General features: G+C 36.1%; 1 protein-coding gene across 1 annotated transcript in view; it reads left to right on the forward strand.

Moving 5' to 3' along the window:
- ZSWIM6 (zinc finger SWIM-type containing 6) overlaps positions 1 to 19339 on the forward strand; it is a 236046-nt gene extending 216707 nt beyond the window's left edge. The window contains exons 8-14 of the mRNA XM_037798901.1: positions 2591 to 2737; positions 4016 to 4276; positions 10832 to 10967; positions 13940 to 14097; positions 14754 to 14917; positions 16756 to 16837; positions 18462 to 19339. Coding sequence (XP_037654829.1) covers positions 2591 to 2737; positions 4016 to 4276; positions 10832 to 10967; positions 13940 to 14097; positions 14754 to 14917; positions 16756 to 16837; positions 18462 to 19324 — 1811 coding nt within the window. The 3' untranslated portion in view covers positions 19325 to 19339. The remainder of the gene's footprint in view (positions 1 to 2590; positions 2738 to 4015; positions 4277 to 10831; positions 10968 to 13939; positions 14098 to 14753; positions 14918 to 16755; positions 16838 to 18461) is intronic.
- The last annotated feature ends 2743 nt before the right edge of the window (positions 19340 to 22082 follow it).

Consider the following 22082-nt stretch of genomic DNA (forward strand, 5'->3'; position numbering starts at 1 on the left):
TAACACAGTGTGTGAGCACTCCAAAAAATTTTAGCTGTGAGAATTTGTACATGGACATTTTTTTCATTTAAAGTGACCAGAACAGAACTCCTGATTTTTTTCAAGTTCTATTAATCATGTTTGTTGCGCTGTCAACCAATAAGACAGCTGTAATTTCTCTGTACCTCAGTTACTAATCTTTTAAATTTTATGTAAGCATTACTGGATAATAGTGACTGCAGAGGGTTATATTACATGCATATAAGGACCTGATCAGAAAGAAATAGTATATGCTTTTTCTGATTAATCTATACATTTCCTTGCTTCTTCTATATGTATAAATCTCTTTTTTTGCTTGTTTCGTAGGGTTTTTGTTTTTACTCTGGAATTTTGTTAAAAGGGATAGTTTTAGTAATGTTTTTGGGTTATGTTTTTGTTTTTAGTTTTTAGTCCTTGGGTAATTATACAAACCTAGAGTATATTTTTAAATTATTAGAAGTTGTCGAAATAAGTTGGGAATTGGAGTGAGTGTTCATTATAGCTTTAATGCCCCCTGTATTTATTGCAAGCATTATGAATGTTAACTATCATTTATATGATGAAAGTGAATTCCAAAGTTACAATTTGTTCCAAAGAAAGAGGCCACTAAGATGAAAGTGGAATATAATAACCCTCATAATCATTACTTTGTCCAGGTCTTCAAGTTCGTCTCATTACTCAGTTACCAGATGTGTTTGCAAAATATGTTGCTAGACCCTGTGGAAAATTTTGCTGAAATACCTCTCCCCCTGTCCCCTCTCCACACACACACAATCTGTGGCCCAAAGGTGTTTACTTCTGAAAAGTATGAAGGATTATATTCAGACTTTGGAGAGTGAAGCACTTTTTATATTGTAAAAAGAAAGCTAGTTCATGATAATCATATGATTTTTTTTATTGAATCGTAAACTTTAAGAAATGATGTGCTTTAAAATTTCTTTGGTTAAAATGTTGCAATATCTAAAGCAAAGTATGAAAATGTTGGTTTATTTAGATGAGTTAGAATACATGTTAAATTAGACTCTTTGATTGTCTTTGAGGTAATTCTGTAGCCTTGTCTAGGCCATTCTTAGACCTATTTCTCTTCTATCCTGCAAGCAGTGAAAACTTTTGTTTCATACTATTCCTATGTATTACTAAAATTACATATCTATACCTATATTTTTCCTTTTTTTTTTTTTGGTTTGTCAATATTGAAAGAACAGACTTTTCAATAGCTATCACAAGTCCAAAGTGCAATAACAGTTATTTGCTGTGTTGCCAAGATTAATAAAATACCTTGTACATTTTTAATACTATTTGGCAGATATGTCAACTTCCTGATTCTGAAAAAATAATACTTTTAAAATTTATTTCTCCCATTTCTGTGTTTTGCATTACTTTTTGTGAAGAGTAAAGACTTTGTAAAATGTTATTCCCAGTTTCCATCACTTGACAGTAGATTTCATTTGTGTAGGCTCACAGCAGTTACCTTCACCACCTCTCTTTCTCTCTTTTTCACCAAATATATAGACTTGGTTGTTCCCAAGAGTAATGCTCGTATTTCTTTTCATATTGGTTATGTATACGAAAGCCAGTGATACCAAAGGGAAGTACCCTTCCAAGGTATCTAGGACCCCAACTGATATAAATTTGAATGCATTGTCCTGGATCATACATCACTTTTATGTACTTACAGTTGATACTTCAAAACCAGTAGATTTCTGAAGGAATGTTGGATTCTTTAGCTATTTATAAGCCACCTTATTTTCTTGTATATTTTATATTGTGTATAGATTTTCTTATATTTTCCTTTAAGAAGGAGCTGCTACTATTATTTTTTTAAGTAAACACGTGTAAAATTACATTATTTCTAACAATGGAATTTATCTTTAAAAATGTGTACCTTTTTTCTCAGCATTCAGTAGTTTAACTTAAGAACCTGAATGTGCTAATATTCTGTAAAGAAAATGAAAAGGATATGTTTTATCCAAGTTACATGCTCTCTTCTGCTGTTGTTCCTCTTTGTGATAAAGGTCCTCTTTTAAAACAGCTTACAGTCCACAGTAGGAAGGCTTTCATCAGGCAATAGAGAGCAATTTAATGATACTCATACAAGAGTGCAAGTCTAACTCAGGCTACAGATGCCTTCTGGTACCCAGTTTAGATGACCCAGTGAGCACTGACTCTGAGGATATCCTCTTAAAGTAGTTTTAAAGTTGTACAGTTGATAATTCTAGGTGAACTTCTTAATTCTCCCTACTGTCATTCCTAGGGAAGTAGGGGGAGCTGCTCCTAGCTTCTCAGATGAAAATTTAGAATTCATTTTCCCCTTACAGGGGTGTTTTATTAGGGTCAGGAGTAGTGTTCACTCAGTACCACTTATATTGATTTACAGATGCACCTTTAGAACTCAAAACTGTTCACAAGTTGTAGATGATGTATACCTTTTTTTTTAAAGAGGTATTTCCAGCTGAATGCATTATTGATTTGTCACCATGCCACTATTAAATGGTAAAGCGTCTCTTCCCCCCACTTCCCTCCTTTCCACTCCCCTCTTCTCCTTATCTCTCAATTCCCTTTTCTTCCACAGAGCTACCCCATAAAAGTATAACCTCAATAACCAGCCTGGAGGGCTGGGTTGGACATCCCCTGGACCCTGTGGGCACTCTCTTCAGTAGCCTTATGGAAGCCTGCCACATTGATGATGAAAGTTTCTCGGGGTTCTCAGATTTTACAGGTAAAGCCATTAACATTTGTCTCACATGCTTTTCTTTTTCTAAACCCTGAATGGCATTAGTCACTGTTTTTCTTCAGAGTTTGTTTTATGAATCCATAAAATTAAAAATACTAATGGTTAACAAGAGAGCAAGGAAATGGGGACTCTGATACATGTCAGAGAAGCATCTACAAACTGGGAAAACTCTAAGAGCCGACAGTTGGCAATGTGTGTCAAGAATCTTAAAAATACTCTCTTCTAATCTAAAAATTTATCTGTGTTTATGACTATTTTCTAATACAAAGCTATAAAATAAGAATGTGCATCATAGCATTTAGATCAGAAAGTGTAATTTAGTTAGCTTTTCTAATTTGTCTTTCCATTAAAGGTGACTTATTTAAATATTTTTGTCTATATTAAGGGAATCATTAAATACCATTAGAACTGTTCTACATCACAGGTTTCTGTAAAGTGATGTTTTGAGATTTTTCTCCTACCTCTTGAGGCTTAAGAATTGTCCCTCAAAAGACTCTCCAAGGATAGTGGGTGGAGATGAGGAAGGGAATAAGAATTTTCCCTCTGCTCCTGCCATGACTGAGTGAGATCAGGGGATTAATTATCTTGTTCCTCCATAATTTCCCTTGTGGTGGTCACCTTAGTGTATTTGGGGGTGACCCAGACTCTGTCAGGAGGGTCAAAGGTATGACTAAATTAGCTTGCTTGGGAGTTAGATGGTTGAGGCTTGTTGTAATTTCTAACAGAAACCCCTTAACAGAGACAAGAAAATGCCCAAAGAATCATTCCTGTTGTGATAACTGATAACTCTTGGATGACAAAAAGGACCTTGAAATTGAGTTGCATATGTTGTGTTCTGTACCATTTTTATCTATATTTCACATTGTAATAGTATGGAAAGTATGGAAACCTTTTTTTTTTTTTTGCCAGGCTTAAAAAATTAATATTATTGCCATCACTATGTAATTTTACTATTTAGTTTAAAATTATTTTCACTCTTAAATATTCTTATCATCTCTTATTAATTAATGGTTTTCTTTGGTGATTCATCTTCAGTGAGATAAAAATGTTCTTAATATTCTATCCTCCAAAATATATACATTCAATCATTCATAATCATTTTTAGAAAGATACTGGAAAACTGTTTAATTGAACCAAAGAAACATGGTTTCTGGCCTTCTTGGAATTACGTCAATTCATTTAACAGTACTGGGTAGAATAAATATTTGTACCTATCAGAGTACCTCCAAAAGTGGTTTCTACTTCTTTTACGGCATTTTACAGAGAATATTGGACAGTGCAAGTCTCTGGAATACCAGCATCTACCTGCACACAAATTCTTAGAAGATGGAGAATCCTATTTAACGCTGGCTGTGGAGGTAGCCCTGATAGGACTGGGACAGCAGCGCATCATGCCTGATGGGCTGTACACACAAGAGAAGGTTTGCCGGAATGAGGAGCAGCTCATCTCTAAGCTTCAGGAAATTGAATTGGATGACACACTGGTGAAAATTTTTCGCAAGCAAGCAGTCTTCCTATTAGAAGGTAGCTCTATAAAGAAGTTTTCCACTTGTTTAGCCAATTTTATTTAGATGTTATTTCAATTTTATTTCTTATGTTGGAGGACTGTTTGAATGCATTTAATATGATTTGCTACCCTGATTGGTATGGTAACAGAGTTATAGGCATGTGCACTGTCTAAAAAATAGTACCACTTAATAAAAAGGTACAGATGTTTAGATTTGTGTCACTTAATTTAGGTGGTCATATAGGATAGCTTGTTAGAAATCAGCCCATTTAATGCCACGGACTTTGAAAGGGACCATTTTTATTTAGGTGGTATTGTTCCTGAGATAAATGCAAATTTGATATTCAGGGAGTTACTGTTGCTGGTAACCATTTTCCTATTTGCTTGATTGATTAAATAATAAAATGGAGATTGGTTGGCATTCCCTCAACTTATTGGCTGTTACATGATGTCTGGGTTTTGAATGTCATTTACACACTCTGACAACATACTGAGGGCTGCAGGAGTGAATTTCCACTGCACTGACTAAATAGTTCAGATGATTCATTAGGCAAAAATTCACCAAGTAAAAGTGCCATAGAATTTCTAAGGTGAAGTCTTATTTGTTTTCATCTTTTTTGTAAGATCAAGCTCTAAAGAACCTTCCAGAATTTTGGTTGGCATTGTTTTTAGATTTTTTTTTCTTATAAAGGGTAAGTGTGATTAATATAGTAGCGTGTTTTTTTGTACAAATTTAGGTGGTATCTGATAAAATTGCTTCTATCTCTCAAATACATCTGTATTAATTCCATTCTTTGTGATTGATAGGCTCAAAAATTGAGGTGCCTTCATTGTATATTCAGAACTTTCACATATGGGGAAGTGAGTTAGGAAAAAATGGCATTTCAAAATCTCTTCTTTTTGTCCAAATCTAAAAATCAATTTGAAGGAAAATATTTCTTCAAATATATTGTAATTTATTTATATTGTGTATGTACATTATACATTGCATATATATTCTTAAGGTAAAACCTTATTAATAGCATGTTTAATTTTGGTAAAAATTCCTAATCTTAATTTTTTGAAGGACTTTCTTGAAGTTTTTTTTCCTTCTAAATATAAAAGCCCACTTTGGCAAATTTAAACAGTGGTCCCAATTCTTTAATTATATTGCTCTATCCATTTATTTTGAAATAAGCAAAATCATTACCCACAAACATTTTTTAAATGCCCTCTGTCACTGGCTCTTACAGCTGGCTTGTAATTTCCACTGTAATAAAGGACAGGAAGAGAATATGTTTTTAAAAGTTGATACTGACTAGTATCCGTTTATCATTTACCTTTTTCAATGTATTTATGTTCATTACTCATGAATATTTTTACTTTTGATTAGTTAGATATTTTCAGTCTTTGATCAGTCCATTCCTCCCCAGTAAGTGATTTTATGAGAACTGCCTAATGAGGAGTGCCCATTGACGACTTCCAGCCCCTTTCCTTTCCCAGCCCTGCTAGGGCCAGAAAGGGTGCTGGGTGCAGGACCGGAGGCGCAATCCAAGGGAAGGCCAGGGGGCATTTTCTATAAACTCCACAAGATAAGAGCTCCATGAATGATTGCACCGAGTTCTTCATGCATTTACACTCTTTGCTAATTTCTGGGGCAAATTATCAGACCACAGGTATCTGAAACAATGAAGTAGTAATCATGTATTGTTAAGTGTTAATCACTCCTGGTCGCAATATTAAATGGATCAGTTGTTATATTGGAAAAGCACCCCTGGGGAAACTTAGTGCCAAATCTCAGTCTTTCATTAGTTGGTACAGTGGGGTTCAGGATTACACTGATCCTTTTTTTTATATATATAAAATAAATTGTAGGCTTACAGAAAAATCATGCATAAAGTAGAGTTACCACACACCACCCTTTTATTAACACCTTGCATTAGTATGGTACATTTGTTAAAATTAAAAGAGCACTTTTATAATTGTATAATTGTAAACTCAGTGGTTTACATTAGGGTTCAATGTGTTGTACAGTCCTATGGTTGTTTTGTATATTTTTTATTCTAGTAACGTATATACAACCTAAAATTTCCCCTTTTAACTAAATTCAAATATATTATTCAGTACTGTTAATTGCATTCACAATGTTGTGCTGCCAGCACCACAACCCATCACCAAAACTTTTCCATCAACCCAAAAAGAAACACTATACACACACCCCTGGTAACCTAAAATCTAGGATCTAACTCTGTGAGTTTGCTTATTCCAATTATTTCTTATCAGTGAGATTATACAGCATTTGTCCTTTTGTGTCTGGCTTATTTCATGCAACATGTTATCTTCAGGGTTCATCCATGCCATCGCATGTATCAGAATTTCATTCCTTTTTATTGCTGAATATTATGCCTTTGTGTATATATTCCAAATTTTGTTTATACATTGATCTGTTGATGGATACTTAGATTGCTTCCACCTTTTGGCAATTGTGAATAATGCTGCTAGGAACACTGGTTTGCAAATATCAGTTCGAGTCCCTTCTTTCAATGCTTTTGGTGGGTATATACCTAGAAATGGGGTTGCTAGGTTATATGGTAATTCTGTACTTCACTTTCTGAGGAACTGCCAAACTGTCTTCTACAGTGGCTGCACCATTTTACTTTCCCACCAGTGAAGAATGAGTGTTCCTGTTTCTCCACATCCTCTCCAACAAGTGTAATTTTTTTTTTTTTTTTAATATTAGTAGCTGTTCTAGTGGGTGTGAAATGGTATCTCATTGTGGTTTTCATTTACATTTCCTTAATGACTAGTGATGTTGAGCATCTTTTTATGTGCTTGTTGGCCATTTGTTTATCTTCTTCATAGAAATGTCTATTCAAGTCTTTTGCTCATTTTGAAATTTGGTTGTTTATCTTCTTGTTGTTGACTTGTAGGATATCTTTGTAGCTGGATTTTAAGTCCTTATCAGATTTGTAGTTTCTAAGTATTTTCTCCCATTGTATAGGTTGTCATTTTACTTTCATGATGAACTCCTTTGATGAACAAAAATCTTTAATTTTGATGAGGTCCCAATTATCTTTTTTTTCTTTTGTTGTTTCTGCTTTGGGTGTAAAGTCTAAGAAGGCATTGCTTAACACGAGTCCTGTATATGCTTCCCTATGCTTTCTTCTTGGAATTTTACAGTTCTGGTTCATATATATATACATCTTTCATCCATTTTGAGTTGAATTTTTGTATATGGTGTGAGGTGGGGTCCACCTTCACTCTTTTGCATATCCAGTTTTACCAGCACCAGTTGTTGAAGAGACTATTCAACAACTTGGCACCCTTGTTAAAATTCAGTTGACTGTAAAAGTGAGGATTGAATTTTAAACTCAGTTTGATTCCATTGGTGTATATGTCTGCCCTTGTGCCTGTACTATCCTCCTTTGAGTGCCGTGGCTTTGTAATATGTTTTAAGATCAGAAAGTGTTAATCCTCCAATTTCATTCATCATTTCAAGATAGCTTTGGCTATTCTGGGCCCCTTACCTTTCCATATAAATGTGATGATTGACTTTCCCAATTCGGCAAAGAAGAATGTTGAAATTTTTATTGGGATTGTGTTGAATCTGTACATTGCTTTGGGTAGAATTAACATCTTAAGAATATTTAGTCTTCCAATCCATTAACACAGGATGTCCTTCTGTTTCTTTAGGTCTTCTTCGATTTCTTTTAGCAGTGTTTTGTAGGTTTTGCATCCTTGTATTATCTTTAGTTAGATTTATTCCTAGATATTTGATTCTTTTAGTTGCTATTATAAATGGAATTTTTTTTTCTTGATTGTTTTTCAGATTGTTCATTACTAGCATTAGAAACATTACTGATCTTGGGGTGTCAATCTTATAGCCCACCAGTTTGCTGAATTCATATATTAGTTCTAGTAGCTTTATTGTGGATTTGCCAGGATTTTCTGCGTATAGGATCATGTCAGCTGCAAATAGGGAAAGTTTCACGTCTTCCAGTTTAGATGCCTTTGATTTCTTTCTCTTGCCTAATTGTTCTGGTTAGAACTTCCAGTACAATGTTGAATAACAATGGTGACGGTGGGCATGCTTGTCTTGTTCCTGATATTAGAGAGAAAGCTTTCAGTCTTTCATCATTGAGTATGATACTAACTGTGGGTTTTCCATATTTGCCCTTGTATGCCCATGTTGAAGAAGTTTCCTTTTATTCCAGTTTTCTAAGTGTTTTTATCAAGAAGGGGTGCTGGATTTTGTCAAATGCCTTTTTGGGTTAACTGAGATGATCATATGTTTGTTTTTTTCCTTTGTTCTTTTGTTGTGGTGTATTACATTAATTGATTTTCTTATGTTAAAACCACTCTTGCATACCTGGGGTAAATCCTACTTGATCATGGTGTATAATTCTTTTATTGTGCTGTTGGATTTGGTTTGCTAGTATTTCCTTATGGATTTTTGCATCTATATTAATAAAAGATATTGGTCTGTAGTTTTCTTGTGGTATCTTTATCTGGCTTTGTATGAAGGTGATGATGGTCTTGTAGAATGAAATAGGGCATGTTCCCTCCTCTTCAATTTTTTGAAGGAGTTTGAACAGAATTGGTGTTAATTTTTCTTGGAATGTTTGCTAAAATTGCCCTGTGAAGCCATCTTGCCCTGGGCTTTTCTTTTTGGGAGGTTTTGATTAATGATTTAATCTGTTTACTAGTTAACTGGTTTATTGAGATCTTCTGTTTCTTCTTGAGTCAGTGTGTAGGTAGTTTGTGTGTTTCTAGGAATTTATCCATTTCATCTGGGTTGTCTAATTTTGTTGGCATACAGTTGTTTGTAGTCCTTTTTATTTCTGTGTGATCAGTAATAATGTCCCCCTTTTCATTTCTAATTTTAGTTATTTGTGCTTTCTTTTTTTCTTTGTCAGTCTAGCTAGCTAAAGGTTTGTTGATTTTATTGATCTTTTCTAAGAACCAACTTTGGTTTTGTTGATTCTCTCTATTGTTTTTTTATTCTGTATTTCATTTCTCTCTGCTCTATAGAGATTCTTAATCCACAAATAATTCCGTGATCTCAGGTTACCACTATGCATGACTGAATGTTTTGCTTGTTGGGAGGTATCATAGTAAAGTGTTAATTACAAATTTGAAGTTCCATTCCTGGATTTTCTTAAATAGTGAAAATAGGTAACTTAGTAGTTTAAAGGGAAACACTGAAAGGAAATGGAGGTGAAATAAAGAATCTGGAAAAATCTACTAATTGGCCATCATTGGTCTTAAATAAAAGAGAGTTAGCCACACTTCAATGATTTGGCCTCATTATGTGAAATGAAGGTGAAAACTGTTGTATCAGCTTGCGAAGAATATCAGATCTCTAAAACATTTAAAAATGACTTAAAGAGAAAAAGATGACTACATCTGATAAAATTAAAAATCTGAGATAGAGTTTAGTTTGCCTAGGTGAAAAAATAAGTTTTTATGTGACTGCTAAAAATAAAATTTAAAAAACCTCCATTAAAATTATCTAGAATGTATGTATCATGTTCCTACCCAGCAACCACTTCAGTAACTCCTTTCACTGCATTTCTTCCATATGAAACTCTTTTCCAGACTGAATTTTCTCTTGGAAAACAAATATAGTATGTCCTCTGAGAAGTAGTGTCATGGCTCATAATTCTAGAAATCATGAAACAGATGTTATACAAAGGTGACATGGAAACTAATTTATTAAACACTTTACGGTAACTAAACCTCAGAGTACCTAAGTGAAAAGTGGTTGAACTAACCACTGTGGTTTCCTTTCAAAATTTATTTTAAAAGACTGTGTAGCCCTTCTCAGGACCGCATTCAGAGAAGCACACAGGGGAAGTTGGCTCTGCCACTATGCTTGTCGTAATTTACTAAGAAATGAATTTTGACAGCTTAAATGTAATTTTGCTTCTAATATTGGCCTTCTGGAACTCAAAATGTGATAGATTTCCTGTACTTTATTTTTTTTTCCTTTTGTCTGTGGTGAGTGTCAAATGGTAACTACTGTTTTATTATTAATCACTTTTTGGAAATTAATATATATTTTGGCTTATTAGAAGCAACGATGTTTAGTCTTTGTATTAAGAATTGTGGTTCCAAAGCCTGCCCCACCCTTCACCCCATCCTTAAAAGCAGAGCATTCTTTTCTGGAAACCTGGCTGATCTTTGCCCCTAAGACTGGTTGGGCCCAGGGGCAGGTTCTGTATTTAAGGGGCAGAGTCATCTGTGCATTTGTAAATCTGGATGCCCAGATGTCACAGATTTAGAGAAAATATTTCTTAAGTTCAGTGTGGTTTTATGTTTCAGAGGGTTCCTTTCTCTTATCTCTGGTTCTCATTTAAGCAGTGATTCGATGGGGGTGAGGTGGGGGTGTTCACCAAGTGATTTCTCTGTTGGGTCCTTTACCCTATAGAATCTTTTTTGACTAAGAATTGTCTTCCTTTCTACTGTATCACTTAGATTAAGTTCTTAATTAAATTGTGTCTGTTAGAACTTTATAAATGTTAACTTATACTTTGCAAGAGGTGTTTGTTTAATTTTTAATAATATAAAATGTGTATGCTCTCTTCCCACAGCTGGACCATATAGCGGTTTAGGCGAAATAATTCATCGGGAGAGTGTTCCAATGCACACATTTGCCAAGTATCTCTTCACCTCTCTCCTACCTCACGATGCTGAATTGGCATACAAAATTGCACTGAGAGCAATGAGGTATGTATTCACATCCCAGCTGGGCAGAGGTGATCCAAATTCCCCTTTGGGAAAAATGGCTTTTAACTGACGTCTCATTCATTCATGTTTCTTGTAGGCAGCAGAAAAGCTAAAGAAACTATTTGTGCTACTTGGATTGTTGTTGTGGCAGTTTGTTGGCTTGTTTTGGTTTTAAAGAAAGGGAAGAAGTGTATCCTCGACTGCTGTCATATTTCTATGCTCATCTTGGCTTTTCCCTGTTTTCTTGAAGCTGGAATTTAGAAGTAGAGAACAAATTCAGGCCAATTTTAATCAGGCAGCAATAGTTGGAACCTTTCTAAATAATTAATACTTTTTAAAAAATTTCATTTTACACCATGGAAAATGATAAATATTCAACTGAATATAATTGAGGGAGGCCTTCACACCCGCTGCAATTCCACATTCCATCAGTAGTGCACAGAGGGCCACTGTCACTGAAGACATCTTTATCAACTTGAGGATGAGAGAAGATGGGCTGTGTATATAGTGTTGGAGGAATCACTCCTAGGGCTTCAGGATCTGCTCACCCCTTAGTTCTGGCTATTACTGTCTCCTTATCAGTACCTCTTTTCAGTAATACCAATTAGAATAAGTTGTCCTCTGCCACTCATCTTTTTATTTTCACTTTGCTTTTTGAAATTAATTCACCAAATAATTGTTTCATCACAAATTTGTTCAAGGTGAACATTTTTAAATGGGTTCAAGATTGTATTTTTCAGTCTTACCTGTAACTATTCAATGTCTGGGATTTGAAACAAAGAGCCACTTTTCTTAAAATATTTAGCCTTTTTTCCTTTTTCCTTTTTATTTTAATTAATAAAACACCCCTATGTTTCTAATGGGAAGTACAGATTAGACTCCATTATAGTCACCTAAAGACAAGATTGTATAGACCTAAAAGTTTGAGTATGATGAAGAATAGTTAGATCCCAAAGAAGATTTTCATCCAGAGATTTCATGTCTGTAATCGTTGTAGTGGATTAAATACTATAGGCATCCTTGCCTGTAAATGACCAATACCCACAAAAGTTACTCTGTTTTTAAGGAATATAATGAGTGTAGCAGCTTGTATCTGTCAGGAGACCTATTTTTGATGCAGTGATAGGGTGTGTGTTTGTGTGAGAGAGAGGGAAGGAAAGAGAGAGTGTGTATGTGTGCACACCTTTGTGTTTTAAGGCTTTTAATTTGACATGCTTTCCTTGGCAGTATGAAATCTAATTAACCTTGGTCACAGAGACCTTATAAGTATCCACTTGTCTATTTTTAAAATACCACAAAATAAATTAATAGCTTACATAAACAAAAGAACTCCACCAAATTACTTTATACCACTTCATTTAGAGCACAGTTTAGAGCTTATAATTTTGTAATAAGCTGAAATGGAAGTTGTCTCTGAAGACATACTCTGCTCTATACTTATTTATATCCAACGAATTCTACTCCTTTTTTAGAAGGAAGGATAATAATGTTATGATGCCAGCAAATGTTGCTTCTACCACTGGTAAAGTTTAAGGGTAAAATAGCATAAAGTTTCTCTCTGGTTCTGGCTTATTTAAAGGTATTTGTCATTTGGAAAGTCTCACTTTTCTAACACTCAGAAACTCATTTCTATTGTCCCTTGGTTGCTGCCAAGGCAGTTTCTCCCTGGGGATGTGAGCAGGACACAGGGGAATGAATTATTTCTCTGCCTCTTCTCTCTACCCACCAAAACCACCCCAGCCAGAGGCCTGTCATGGAGCTGCCGTGGAAGGGAGGTAACATGAACTATGAGAGCATTTCAAGATAGTTAGGGGAACAGGAAGGAAAAGAGAGATGTAGCTCACTTGCTTCTTAGACCTTCTGAAAGCGGAGGCTGAGGAAGGGTGTCTTCAACAGTCATTATTTCATCTTCCCAGTGTTGTTGACTAGTTTTCTCTACAGCAACTCTGGCAAGATCTGCGTGTAAATACAGGGGCATTCTAAGTTTTTTTTTAAGAAAACTCAATAGTAACTGTCAAAATTCTGATCTTCCTTCCTTCTGGTGTGAAGCCTCCCTTTGTCTCTAGAAAAGAGTGAGGTATTTGGCTTACCAGATGCTCTTGAGTGGGTTTCAGGACCAGCTAACACCCCCTGACCCTGCTAATTACTTTGGGTCCCACTCTCATCCCGCAGTCCCTAATGCTGGTGTGCTTGAGTTTAGGTCAGTGTTGAGTGAAGATCAACTACTCTGATAGTTTCTTTGATACTTATATTGGGAGGAGATCACTGTGTATGTGCTTTGTTTTCAAGTATTGTTCTTTATTTATCCATGTATTCCTAAGGCGGATTGATTGAAATTAGAAGGCACACTGAATTTATGCGAAACTGTTGAGGGGCAGATACTTCAATCAGTTGAATTCATCTTTCCTGATAGGATTGATAGAACATACTCTAACTTTAAGTTCCTGAGGTTATAAGGAACTAACTCTGCCAGAAGTGTGAATGTAAGGAAGGGAGGTCATTTTTGTTCTCCTATCCCCTCTTATTCTGTGTTTTAATTAGTAAGCTTATTCATCCGTTATCCACTGATCCCTGACTATTGTAATCTCAGTCTTCTTAAATATTCACCCTCAGTTTCTGTTGGTTTTTATTATTAATGAGTGATAAGATTCAAAAATTGTATTAAAAGTAGGGAAACATCAGGACTTGTGTTTCACAGCTCTTCAGTGTTACATAGCCTCATTTCCCAATATAGTAGTTTTCTGAATGATGCTAAAGAAAGAAAATCTCTCAGGTTTGGGTGATGAACAATTAATGAGGTGACTTTGGCATCCAGACAGCAGAGTGTAGCCGCACCAGTTCTTCCTGCACCTGGAGCCTGAACAATTTCTCCCAGAATCTACACACTCTTCTGGCTTCTGCCAGCTGGCCCAGTGGCCAAGCTACTGGGCAAGTAATAACTAGGGGCCACCTGCCTTGTCTTCTCATTACAGGCTACTAGTATTGGAATCTACTGCTCCAACAGGAGACCTCACCCGCCCACACCACATTGCATCAGTTGTTCCCAACCGATACCCTCGTTGGTTCACTCTAAGCCACATAGAATCCCAACAGTGTGAGCTGGCATCCACCATGCTAACTGCAGCCAAAGGTACTGTATTGTCCTCAGGCCTCGAAATTATTTTGTTAGTTTGATTCTTTATTTTCTTTAAGGGTGATGTTTGCTATCAAATTCTCAGTAGGTTACTAAGATCAGCTAGGTTGTAAGAGACCCTTTTTTAAGATACTGGTTTATGAGGCAAAACAGGTACTACTCATTTGAGCCTGTCACTTTCCTCATTTAACTACATCATTAACTTGCTGCCAGCAGAGTTCAGGTTAGTTACCATGCCAAGAAAATGTAAATGGTGGTTGAGATGCAGAAGCAGTTTAAAAAGTCAGATTTAATTTTTTTCTCCCTGAAATATTCACAAAAAGTACTTAAGTAGGAACTCTAGGGGAGCTGTTTGCTATCTCATGTTGATCCTGGTTCAAAAGTTCATTTAGTCATTGAGGGTGTGTCTCAGCGTATCTTTTTTGTGAAGCCGGAATTCCATAGACATTGCAGTAACTCTGGGGCACTTAGTTGTAACATCTGTGCCATCTGTGAACATTTCAGGTAAATTAACTTGTGCTTTATATTTTGTTTTGTTTCCTTTTTTTCTCCCTTTGTGTGTGTGGGTGTGTGTATGGGTTTTTTGTTTTGTTTTGTTTTGTTTTGCTTTGGTTTGGTTTGGTTTGGTTTGGTTTTCCCTTGTTCATTTGCAGGCGATGTTCGGAGGCTGGAAACAGTATTAGAATCCATCCAGAAAAACATTCACTCCTCATCACACATCTTCAAGCTTGCCCAAGATGCATTTAAAATAGCAACTCTCATGGACAGTTTGCCAGACATCACTCTTTTGAAAGTGTCTCTGGAGCTGGGTCTGCAGGTACATGTCTGGTGGTCTAGGGAAAGGAAGACCTGGTCTTTGGGTTACCAAGGACCCTTAAATAAAGGCACCATCTTAGAATTGTTTTTGTTTGTTTGGATTTTGTTGGTGTAGATAAATGACTCTTCAGAGCACAAATGTGTTATAGTTCATGACAGCATTGCATTTCAGAACTGTGATCATTCCCGGCTGAACCAGGCTGCTGTCTGAAGTGCAGGGACTATATGTTTAGAAGGCCTACTAGTATCTTAAACAGGTCTTTTTCTCAGTTATGGCCTTAACAATACTTCCTCTTTTGAATGAGCGGAGAATTATTGCTAGCAAGAGACTTAAATAAAACAGGCATGTATAATGAAGATTTTAGTTGCTAGGGTTGAATTTTTAGAGAAAGTATGAATTTTTATTTATGTTTGCATTTTCACAATAGATGGACAGTTCTAGCTCCTTTTTATAACCCTGAGAAAATTAGGTAAAGGAAGAGTGATTGGGCAGGTGTCCAGTTTCAGCATGACTACCTAACTATGATGATAGAACTGAGCTTCCTTATAGTTTCTGGATAGATTACTGTATAAACCAGGAACTGAGAACTTTGTATTTCTACTTTTCTCATGGAATCTATTAACACTTGCTCTTTTTTTCCCATAAAAGTGGTAAAATTGCTATCTCCTAATCACTTAAAGTATAAAGAATAGAATTTCCTGATTTGATGATTAATCTGGTTTTTTAGTTATGAATTATCCCTTACAGTGATGAACAAATTTTAAAGAATTGGATCACAGGAAAAATGTTCTTACCACTGCAACAATACTATACAAGCAGAGGTATGGAGGATTGCATTTAAGCTATACAATGACGTTATAGAAGTTTCTTTTTAAAAATAAATTCTTATTATTTGGCTTATTTTTGTTATTTACCTTATGTTAAAGGTATGATGCAGAAAGAACAATTAACGTGGCTTTCTGGTTATTTGGAATTCTGGAAAGATGGCAGATGACTGAGTGCTTATTCTCTTCTTCATTCTTTCTAGGATCCAGCAGGGAACCCCACAGGGCCTTTCCAAGCCTGTAGGAATATTGTTATTGTCTAAAGATGTCCTGAATCATAAAGAGTGGGGGAAGCAGGAAGAGGTGGATAATTTTATCTCAGGACCTCTTATTAGAGAGTAAAATACAAAATCAGATCACCAGTGATACCAAAGATGATTTCTTTCATAGTCCTGTGATTGTCTTCTTCATATTATACCAGAAAACAGCAGCCAGAGATTGAAGGAATAACCAAAATGATTATTTAAAAATACTTCTTCATTGTGGAACTGTGACCCATGACATTCTTTGAAATTTGCTCTCTTAATAACTTGTGAAATTGTGCATTGAAAGTTATCACTGATATGTATATATGTTAAAGTTCACAATAATGAAAAAAAATACTTCCAAATCACTGGCCTAAATCCTGGCCTCTTACATTCATTTGCTGAGGGTTCCTAGTCAGAATTAATTCTTAAGGAGCCTCAGAAATCTAGAACCATTGCATGTGTTAAAGCTGGGGAGGAGATGAGGCCATGAACTGTATGTAGTTCAGTGCTCCAGTCCAGCCCTCTCATTTTGTAGATTTGAAATTATCTTGAATGACTTGCCCAGGAAGCCACATCTGGTCAGTGGGCCCACCAAAACTAGGCTGGGGCAAGACCAGCTAGGGGAGCCATAGACAAATCCAAATTCATATGCAGAGCTTTGCTCTAAATAAAGCTCTTCGCCTCCCAGTAGTAGAGAAAATGCCTAAAGTCAATGCTATTAACTTAGGATAATGTCCCAAAACATTCTGTTGTCCTGTTTTTACAGGTTATGCGAATGACACTGTCAACCTTAAATTGGCGACGGCGGGAGATGGTGAGGTGGCTGGTAACATGTGCTACTGAAGTTGGTAGGTAAACTCTGGAGGAGTAGCTTTCCCAGCTACCTTGTGGTATGATTTAACTCATTATTTACAAGTATCTTCACTCTTTTGCATTGACCTCTCTAAAACTCCTGCCCTTCCAGCAAACTACAGGGGTCCCCCCCCCCCATCTTCAGTTATACACACTTGGAGTCTTCACCTTCCAAACTATTACATTTGTAGGGCTCCAACCTCTTGTTTAAAATGGAATAAATTAATGAGTAAACACTCCTTTTTGTTTGCTTGTACTGTCACTCTTAAAGTACTTTTATTAAGCTTTTGTGATAATCAGGTTTATGGTTGTATATAAAAGGATCCCAGAGTGAAACCATGGTAAATTGGAAACCACCTTTGAAACTATAACTTGAGACTGTAGGTGATTAGTTCAGTCCATTTTAATGAAAATTATGTAAAGTTATCTGGTTTCCCTGAATTTTTTCATCATCATCTAAGGTATCCAGCAGAGAAATGATGTCCACTGAATGTGGTTTAGGCCAGCTTACAGATGCATGAGAAATTGTAGCTAGCCAAATTAGATTCTCTGGTTGCCCATAAGCTACACCCTTATGAGGCCCTTCAGCCAACCATTTCCCCTCTGCAGCAATAAATCAGTACTAAAGAAAACTGTACATTCCCAGCAAGAGTATCAACACAAACAAAAAGGGGATGTTTAAAGTAAGTGGTGTTATATTATCTTTATTCCTATTTGCATGGGAAAAGGATGCAAACCTCTTGTTGAGAAGACACTGCCATCTCACCTTCTAGATATTGATACAAAGCAGATCCTATGGAAATCATTTTCCTCCTTATTTTACTTTTATTAAGGTAAATGGTTTGTTATTCTGGAAGAAGAGAAATTAGACTCAATACAAAAATTATGTTTAGATTACTGAAGTCTTGTTTTAGTGAAGCATTACAAAGATAATACCAATTCAAGAACTGCCACACCCCTGCACTAAGATACACATCTAATCTCTCAAGAGATTTAGTGCCTTCTCTGTAATTCATTCACTTTTAGGTTTTTCTTACAGCTAAGGCATAGTGGGTGTGTGCTTCAAATGGTTACTTTTAAAGACCTTATCAGTCAATTCCAGTGTCTGAGTCATCTGTAGGTCTGCTTCCATTGACTTTTTTTTCCTTGATTATAGGTCGTATTTTTCTGCTTTTTTTTTTTTTGTATGTCTAATAATTTTGTACTTTAAATTTTTACAAACACACACACACCACATTATAAACTCCCTGTATGATGAGGCTGGAGTTTTTCTGACTCACATTCAGTAGTGGGTAACCGACAGGAGACCCTAGTAAACTGGAACTCATTAGGAAAAGCCATTGCCTGAAATGGCAAGCAGCACAGTGCAAATACTAGTTACCGAGAGGATTAATTCTTTATTTTAGGAAATTCATGTTCCTTTCAGGTATTTCACTACAAAACAATCCATAATAACTTTATTCTAGAAGGTTGCTCCCAGGCACATTACCTTACAGGATTTTCTGGCCTCTTTGTGCTGTTATAGTTACCAATGTAAGAATTGATTATAGAAGTGGAAATAAGACAAGACCTCTGGGCAGCCTTCTTGTCAGTAATAGAGCTTGTTTATGTTCCTTGCAGGTGTTTATGCCCTGGACAGCATCATGCAGAGCTGGTTTACGCTCTTTACTCCCACTGAGGCCACAAGTATCGTAGCAACCACTGTCATGTCCAACAGCACGATCGTCCGCCTCCACCTGGACTGCCACCAGCAGGAAAAGCTGGCCAGTAGTGCCCGGACACTCGCATTGCAGTGTGCCATGAAGGACCCTCAGAACTGTGCCCTCTCTGCGCTGACCCTGTGTGAAAAGGATCACATAGCTTTTGAGACGGCGTACCAAATTGTTCTCGACGCTGCTACGACCGGCATGAGCTACACACAGCTCTTTACAATTGCACGGTACATGGAGCACCGCGGGTATCCCATGAGGGCCTACAAGCTGGCCACCCTGGCCATGACCCATCTCAACCTGAGCTACAATCAGGACACACACCCTGCCATTAATGACGTTTTGTGGGCCTGTGCGCTCAGCCACTCCCTTGGTAAAAATGAGCTTGCAGCTATAATACCTCTGGTGGTCAAGAGTGTCAAGTGTGCAACGGTACTGTCAGACATTTTGCGCAGGTGCACTCTAACCACTCCTGGCATGGTGGGACTTCATGGAAGGAGGAACTCTGGTAAGCTCATGTCACTGGACAAAGCCCCCTTGAGGCAACTCTTGGATGCCACGATTGGGGCCTACATCAACACCACGCACTCACGACTCACACACATCAGTCCTCGACACTATAGTGAGTTTATAGAGTTCCTCAGCAAGGCCCGAGAGACCTTCTTAATGGCGCATGATGGACACATTCAGTTTACACAGTTCATTGACAACCTGAAACAAATCTACAAAGGCAAAAAGAAACTGATGATGTTGGTTCGGGAGAGGTTTGGCTGATAGAACTTGTATGAATGGGGGTGGGGGGGGAGGGGAGGGATGGTTTGTTTTTACTTGAGCCTGCCTTTGTACCCTTTTTAACTTAAAGAACAGAGCCACACCGGTATTATATGTGTATAGTTATATTGCGTTTGCAGACTAAACTGTCAAGTTGTGAAAGTTTGCGTGTTTTTAATTTTTTCCCTTTTTCTTTCTTTTTTCTCTTTTCTTTCCTTTCCTTTTATTTTATTTACTTTTGTATGAGAGAGAGGTTAAAAAGGTTTGGTTTACACTGAGTATATGTTGTCAAGTGGCAAAAGTCCACATAGCTCTCCTGTTTTCTGTATACGTTCACAGCCTCAAAAAAAAAAAAAAAAATAATTGAAATGGCTTTAAAAACCAAACAAAACACCTCCATCCTGTGATAAGTACCTCGAGTGGATTCAGCTTTACTCCTTTGTAACTCATCTTTACATTTTCAGCATATTTAAACAAACCAACAAAATGAAATACTAATAGTTAAAGGCTGACCCACGTGGCTTTGCAGTGCTGTTCATCCAGAAGCATGGCACACAATGCTTGTGCATGTGGAAACTTAGCGACTGTCAACATACATTCTCAGGGATTTATCAAAAAAAAATTAAAAAAAGAATGAGAGCATTTATTGTACTGTATATATATTATAGTATATGTCTGAATATTGAAAATATAACATTAACTAATTTATAAAAAAATATTCTATGTAATGCAAAATACTTGAAGCTGCAGTAGCTTGGTTTTAAACAAAAACAAAAAAAGCTGAGAGAAAACCTATCAGAAGGACTAAAAGTGCGCCTTGCTTCAGGGTTGGCTCAGGCGGTGAACTTCATGCTGGGCGTCTATGCAGAGCCACCTTTTGGATTGCATGGTTGGACTGAGATCTACTGGGAGAAATATATATGTATATATATTTATACAACTTATGTATACATATATATATGTATACACTCAGACACACAGACACACAGACACACACCATCACCACCAACAACCACTACACCACACATGCTTGTAACAGGCACTAGAATAAAGAAGGACAACAAAATACACAGCCAGAGCAGCAAGCCTTAGCATTAAGAATATACAGTATGCCGGAATTGGGGTTCGTGCCTCCTAGCCTAGGAAACTTAAAAGAAATATCCTTTTGACATAAAACTCAAAAATTTTCCAAAACAATTGACAGGATACATTACGCCTTTGCAGTGAGCTAATAAGCTAACCTTTGTGCACAAATAACATTATATATATTATATATCTATTCTGCATAGGTATTTTGACTTTGTGCAGGACAGAAAGTTGTGTAGGTATGACTGTTCTACTTTTCAGTTTTCTTTCCTTTTTTTTAAATATATTTTATTTTCTCTAGAATTACTCAAACAAAAGCAGCCTTCTATCTTGCCTTGTCTTAATGCTTTAAAATAACCAAACTGGAGATCTAACTACCAAACTGTTCATTATATTATTAAAAACCAACTTTGGTTACAGTATAGTGTCTTTACTTTAGCTGATGGTTCTGTAACCTTGTGCTTTTTAAAGCAGTTTTTATGTTCTGAGGTGCAAAAGTTGTCCAGTGTCTCTTGTTCCCTTCATTAGAGAACATGCTAGAGGTATGTTTGTAGGTATTTTTGTTTAGAAGAACTATTTCATGCGCTCCATTTTATTTATTATAATAGGTAAAAAGAAAAAAAAAGGTTGTACTTCATCACTCATGTAAACATGCTCATGAAGTTGAAAGTAATTAAGATTTGATACACTGATATCAATTTATTTATGTAACTAAATCACTGTTTTATAAACTTGTTAATGATCAACAATTTTTGTTTTGATTAAAATTAGTTTTTTGAAAGTTGATTCTGCCTCCTTTATATCTCTTATTACTCTTGAATTTGGTGATTATAGACCTGGGTGTTATTGCATTTCTAAGTGTTTGATAATATATTCATTCATCCAATAAATATTTATGTTCTCTTTCCCAGGCACTGTGCTGGGCCCTGGAGATATAACAATTAAGAACACCAGACACTGGAGCTTAATGTCTCCTTAGTGGAGGAGACAGACGTAAATCAGATAACCACACATAAAATTTGAGGCAGAATAGCCAATTTTTATTCATTCTTTACACTTGGTTGTTCTTCTCTAACAAACTTTAATTTAGGATGTTCAATACTTGATATATTTAATAAATGGTTAAGTTTGTAAGTTTTTTTTGCATATGGTTTAAAAGGAAATTGTATTAAAAGAGGTAAATGCTTCATATACATTATAAGCATCTGTCCCACCCCATCTCCATCAAAGACCTATATGCAAGATGATGCAAATAAGTGTTTTAAAGCTACAGTATTCTGAATACTTACTCCCTTGAAATATTATAAAAGTTCTTTGACATCCAGTTTTAACAGTAGACTCCAAATTGCAAGTGGTAGAAGTTATAAATAAATGAGGCCTTGGTGACATTTTAAAATCTCATTAATGCCAAATAGAAATAAAAATCAATACTATAAAAAGGTGCAAGGTTTGGTTCTTTTTTGCAAGTTTACTTTCGGTTTTAGGAAAGCAGGTACTGTCTAAGGCTAAATATAAATTCATGTGGGTCCACTAAAACCAATGGGGACATTTCACAATGAAGTAGACTGCTGAAAACAAAAACAAAAACAGCCAGCTGAGGAGCACTTTTACTAGTGGCATCAAAAGAAAAAGAAATGACTTTTAGTAGCCAAGACTTCGAGATCTTCTCTAGTGG

This window comes from Choloepus didactylus, chromosome 11, assembly GCF_015220235.1.
Source record: "Choloepus didactylus isolate mChoDid1 chromosome 11, mChoDid1.pri, whole genome shotgun sequence".
Lineage (NCBI taxonomy): Eukaryota > Metazoa > Chordata > Mammalia > Pilosa > Megalonychidae > Choloepus > Choloepus didactylus.